This window comes from Pelophylax lessonae (genome assembly GCF_965119305.1).
Source record: "Pelophylax lessonae genome assembly, chromosome: 5".
Taxonomy (NCBI): domain Eukaryota; kingdom Metazoa; phylum Chordata; class Amphibia; order Anura; family Ranidae; genus Pelophylax; species Pelophylax lessonae.
The window spans coordinates 559,246,398-559,252,397 of NC_138772.1; the positions used below are offsets into that span (position 1 = coordinate 559,246,398).

General features: G+C 48.6%; 1 protein-coding gene across 1 annotated transcript in view; it reads left to right on the forward strand.

Annotated features, from left to right (window-relative positions):
• Positions 1-4,576, forward strand: part of LOC309556612 (uncharacterized protein) — a 48,831-nt gene extending 44,255 nt beyond the window's left edge. Inside the window, exons 6-7 of the mRNA XM_082259048.1 lie at positions 1,630-1,716; positions 1,791-4,576. Coding sequence (XP_082115174.1) covers positions 1,630-1,716; positions 1,791-4,498 — 2,795 coding nt within the window. The 3' untranslated portion in view covers positions 4,499-4,576. The remainder of the gene's footprint in view (positions 1-1,629; positions 1,717-1,790) is intronic.
• The last annotated feature ends 1,424 nt before the right edge of the window (positions 4,577-6,000 follow it).

The window sequence follows — 6,000 nt, forward strand, 5'->3', positions numbered from 1 at the left end:
ACCAGTACAATGTACGTGGGAATAGCCAGGTCAGGTACCATATACAGGGTGCCTCCTACGACCAGTACCATGCACAGGGTGCCTGCCGGTACTGGTACAATACAGTGTTCCTACCATCACGACCGAATCAGGCAAAGGGTGTCCAGTCAATAGGTGACACTAAGTAAGATGCCCACCAGAATCAGGGCAGTGAAAAGTGAAGTTCCTTCAGACTCAGGCACTATATGAGTCACCCAACAGGCCAGTGAGTAGGTATCCACTGGGCTATGCTCTCACTTCTCCTCGGGTGTTCACAGGATGACAGGACTCTCCTCTTACAGTCTGGGCTCTGCTCTCTCCTCAACCCCCCTTGGAGATGTGGACCCAGAACTGCCAGTACTCCACAGCACCAAAAAACAGGCTGCCCATAGCGCTGAATGGTCACAACTCACCACCATAGCTATCTATGGGGTTCCTCCAAAGCTTCTCCCATTTCCATATTCCATATATGATTCTAATGAATCCCTTTAACTAAATGGTAAAGGGGTTCTCTAGCCAAAATGTTTTGTCCTGTCTGGGAGTGACAGCTATTGTCTTGGTGATAGCTGTCATTGGGACTAATAGAAGGGTGAATCCTCCTAGTGGGGTCACTGACAGAGGTTCCAACTAGTGATCGACCAATATCGTTTTTTCATTGCCGATACTGATATTTTGGTCAGTGCATATCGGAATCGGCCAATATTTTTGTACATTTAAAAAACATTTTTTTTGCTTTAGAGGTACTCTTGTGGAGGGATCTGGGGGTCTAAAAGACCCCAAACCCCTCCTCTGCACTTAAAAGCATTCAAAAACGCCAAGTTTGACTGTCTTTTTTTTCTATCTGGCGCCTCACAGTACCCGGAAGTGATGTCACTTCCGGGTACTGTCATGACATCACTTCTGGGTTTTTGCATGGAGACCTGATCAGAGTCAAATGCGGCTTTGATTGGGTCTTCAGCGGCCGGCAGACTGGTTGCCCGGGTCTCCCAGTGGGACCAGAGACCCGGGCGAGCCGCGGAAGGTGGTAGGAGGGGGGGGGGGGGAAGTCCCCTCCTGCTCCTTGAAATGACAGCCAAGCGGCTCCTCAGCCGCATCGGTTGTCATTACAAGACAGTCGACCGTCGGCTAGCTGCAGGCATCACTCCGGTACAGCACTTTCCCGAAATATTGGCAATATCGGTCACCTTGGTGGGCGATTCTGATATATATCGGGGGAAAGTGCATATCGGCCCTCGATATATCGGCTTTGCCGATAATCAGTCGATTTCTAGTTCCAACCCTTCCACACTCCATCCAAAACCAAAAAAAGAGGCCTGGAACAGGGGGGTCCTTGGCTTGGAGGAGAAGACCAAGCCTGAAGGGCTGGGCATATTACTTAAAGTCTGCAGGAGATCATCGAGATCCCAGCTCAGGGCCCGCCTCATTTCCTGGCTGGATTACATTCATCATCATCCAACTTGCCTAGGAACATCCACTCCTCCAAACAGACACCCACCCATCAAGGCATTTTGATATTTGCATAACTCCTCCAAGCCTGGTGTAATGTGTTAAAGCTATACATGCTTGAATATCGTGCTGTGGCTCACTAAAAATGACATATTTTTTTCACAGGATACGAGTATCACCAACCCCCTCCCCCACCGAGGGTCTTCACGGAAGATGATAAATGGATAGTTCGATATTCTGAAGACCCTTTGGGTAAGTGAAGCTATGTCCTCAGGCCTTCAGTCTACCCACAAAGGAACAAGTGATTTAAATATTTGTTGTTTCAGGGGCAGATGAAGAGAAGGGGTCACCCATTGCGGTTCAGAGGACATTCCAGAATTATTCTCCTGGTTCTTCAGGACATCTAACAAATGGAGTCACCCAGCGTGAGAACCAGAAACCTCCATCTGCTAAGAAACTTCACCGGTGTTTGGAGTGTAAGATGATCTTTGGTAGCTGGTCCTTACTTGCTTCACATAGACGGACCCATGACCAGGAGAAGGCCAAACATGCCAATACAAGACAAGCCATAAAACCAGAAGATTCCCAGAAGCAGGCCCGGGACCACAGAAAAGTCCCAAGTCCAAGTAAAACTGACACGGTAAAACCAGTTACCTCCCAGTCTGTTGCTCCTGGTGGAAAGGTCTTCAAGTGCAATAACTGCGACAAAACCTTTATCAACAGGTCGGTCCTCTCTCTGCACCAGAGGACCCACACTGGGGAGAAGATCTTTAAGTGCCTTGAATGTGGGAGGAGCTTCACTAAAAGGGCACAACTGGTGGTGCACAGAAAATGCCACATCGAGGACAGGCCATACAAGTGTACACTGTGTGAGAAAAGTTACAACCAACGCTCAAAGTTGGTGGAACACCACAGGACTCACACGGGAGAGAAACCATTTCAGTGCTCAGTGTGCGGGAAAGGCTTCACCAAGAGGTCCCACCTTAAGGAACACCTGCGTATCCATAACGGCGATAAACCCTATAAATGCGACCAGTGCGACAAGACTTTCCACTATCCATCCAACCTGGTGGAGCACAAGAGGACTCATTCTGGGGACAGGCCATTCCAGTGCACTGAGTGCGAGAAGAGCTTCATTAAAATGTCCAAACTTATTGTCCACCTCCGCGTCCACACCGGGGAACGACCATACAAGTGTTCTGAGTGCGGCAAAAGCTTTAGCCAGCAGTCTAATCTGGTCGGCCACCAACGGACACATACCAGACAAAAGCCTTTCAAATGTGGTGAATGTGATAAGAGTTTTAGCCACCATTATGCTCTTGTGGTCCACCAAAGATCTCATTCAGGGGAAAAACCCTACAGATGCACTTTATGTGATAAAGCCTTCAGCCAGAACTCCAACCTTAAACTTCATATGAAGGTTCATGAGCCACTAAGGGACCAAGACAGGCGTCAGAAGGCCAGGCACAAGCCACAGCCTTCAGATATTTCTAATGTATGCATGAACAGCAATCAGCAACCTCAACCATCCAGTGACCTTGATGAATGCAAGAAGAAGAATCATGAACCTTTAAGTGTCCGTAATGCTTACAAAATGACTTCTTCTGAGAAAGAACATAATATCCCTAAAATATGCAAATCCCAACATGAAATACAAACAAGGAATGGCCTTGACTTGTTCAAGAATAAACTTTGTGAGCCTAAGCCAAAGAAAGGACCTGACATTTGCAAGAAGCCCCATCGTGAACCACAAGAGGTGGACACGCATGGAACACACAAGAAGACATCTAATGAACCACATTCACCCAATAGTCTTTCTGTTTGCAGGAAAACTTGTCACAAGTCACAACCACATAATGACATAGACCTATGCAAGAAGACTTCCCCTGAACCCCAACCAATGAACAGCCCCAATGTATTCAAGAAGACCCATCGTGAACCACAAGAGGTGGACACGCAGGGAACACACAAGAAGACATCTAATGAACCACATTCACCCAATAGTCTTTCTGTTTGCAGGAAAACTTGTCACAAGTCACAACCACATAATGACATAGACCTATGCAAGAAGACTTCCCCTGAGTCCCAACCAATGAACAGCCCTAATGTATTCAAGAAGACCCATCGTGAACCACAAGAGGTGGACACACAGGGAACACACAAGAAGACATCTAATGAACCACATTCACCCAATAGTCTTTCTGTTTGCAGGAAAACTTGTCACAAGTCACAACCACATAATGACATAGACCTATGCAAGAAGACTTCCCCTGAGCCCCAACCAATGAGCAGCCCTAATGTATTCAAGAAGACCCATCAAGCACCACAACAAATGAACCATCATGACCTCTCAAGGAGGACAACCTATGATGAGTCGCAACCACAAAACTGCACTGACATAAAGGAGAAGACCTTCCAAAAAGAGCAGCTAGACCTCCAAACCTCCTGCTCTGATGATGCCACTAAAGGACCTGAGAGTGGAGCGGAACCTGTACCGACTCGGACAGCCGACACCGAGAATAAACCAGATGTCACCGAGGACTTAGAAGATGCGTATCTTCCATGGTCCCCCTTGAGTCAGTACCTGGCGGCTGTGTGGCCCCCAGAGAAGCAGTACAGCTGCAGCGAGTGTGATAAAACTTTCCTGGAGAAATCCAAGTTGGTCGTCCACCTTCGCACGCACACCGGGGAGCGCCCCTTCAAATGCTCACAGTGCGGCAAGTCTTTCATCCAATGGTCCCGCTTAACAGAGCACCGCAAAACCCACACCGACGAGAAGCCTTATGTGTGCAGCGAATGCGGCAAAAGCTTTATTAAACGCTCCAAGTTGACGATCCACCAGAGAATTCACAGCGGGGAACGCCCTTACGCCTGCCCTGAGTGCGGAAAACGGTTCAGCCAGCAGTGCAACATGGCGGTCCACCAACGCATCCATACTGGGGAAATGCCCTTTAAGTGTACAGAATGCGATCGGTTCTTCAGGTACCAGACCGCGCTCAACAGACATAGGCGGAGCCACTCGTTTGAGACGTAGCCCCGCCCCTGATGTCGGAAATGTATAGGTCAAAGAAAATAAATCATTTTAAATCTACAAATAAATAGAAAACCATTACCCAATTGTGTCGCTGTATGTGCACATAGTAAAGATTGTGGGAATTTGTCTTATTGGTTAAAACGAAATTCTCCGGAGTGGGAATGTAAAGTGGTCGCAATATAATAAATTTATATATATTTGCAACAAAAAATGGGGGGGGGGGGGCACGGGGTGGAGGGTTTACATCTACAGACTTGAATAAGGATTGTAGTGCAATGTGCAACAATCCTTAGCCACCAGTTTACTGAAGTCTCAGCAGTACAAGATGAATTCTGGTTGGTTGATATGAGCATTACTCTTGCAGTTTGAGAGGGACAAAAAAAAAAACCCTTTGATTTGTTGAACGGAACATCATACTTTGGGGTTTGAACCATGAAACGCGTTCGACATATCAACAGGGTTTTGTTCCTTCTCAAACAACAAGCTGAATATCCTCCCGATCAGGGCCGGTGCTTCCACTAGGCAAACTAGGCGGCCGCCTAGGGCACACTGCCACCTAGGGCGCAGCCATGGCCAGTGCTACATTCCTCTCCTGTCACCTCCTCATCCCCTGTGGATGTCACCTCTAGAGAGGGGGCACTTTGTATATGAAGAGGTGTGTACAGTTAAAGGGGGGCAGTGTGTATATGAAGGGGGGTGTAGGGGTAAAGGGGGGCAGTGTGTATATGAAGGGGGTGTAGGGTGTATAGGAAGGGGGGTGTAGGGTTAAAGGGGGCCGTGTGTATATGGGGGTGTAGGGTTAAAGGGGGGGCAGTGTGTATATGAAGGGGGTGCAGGGTTAAAGGGGGGCAGTGAGTATATGAAGAGGAGTGTAGGGTTGAGGGGGGCAGTGTGTACATGAAGGGGAGTGTAGGGTTGAGGGGGGCAGTGTGTATATGAAGCGGGGTGCAGGGTTAAAGGAGGGCAGTGTGTCCAGGAAGGGGGGTGTAGGATTAAAGGGGGCAGTGTGTATATGGGGGTGTAGGGTTAAAGGGGGGCAGTGTGTATATGAAGGGGGGTGCAGGGTTGAAGGGGGGCAGGGAGTATATGAAGGGGAGTGTAAGGTTGAGGGGGGCAGTGTGTATATGAAGGGGAGTGTAGGGTTAAAGGGGGCCGTGTGTATATGGGGGTGTAGGGTTAAAGGGGGGCAGTGTGTATATGAAGGGGGGTGCAGGGTTAAAGGGGGGCAGTGAGTATATGAAGGGGAGTGTAGGGTTGAGGGGGGCAGTGTGTATATGAAGCGGGGTGTAGGGTTGAGGGGGGCAGTGTGTATATGAAGGGGGTGTAGGGTTGAGGGGGGCAGTGTGTATATGAAGGGGGGTGTAGGGTTAAAGGGGGGCAGTGTGTCCAGGAAGGGGGGTGTAGGATTAAAGGGGGCAGTGTATACAGAAAGGGGAGTGTAGAGTTAAAAGGGAAGGTCATTATGTACAGGAAGGGGGCAATGTGTACAGTTTTTTTTTTTT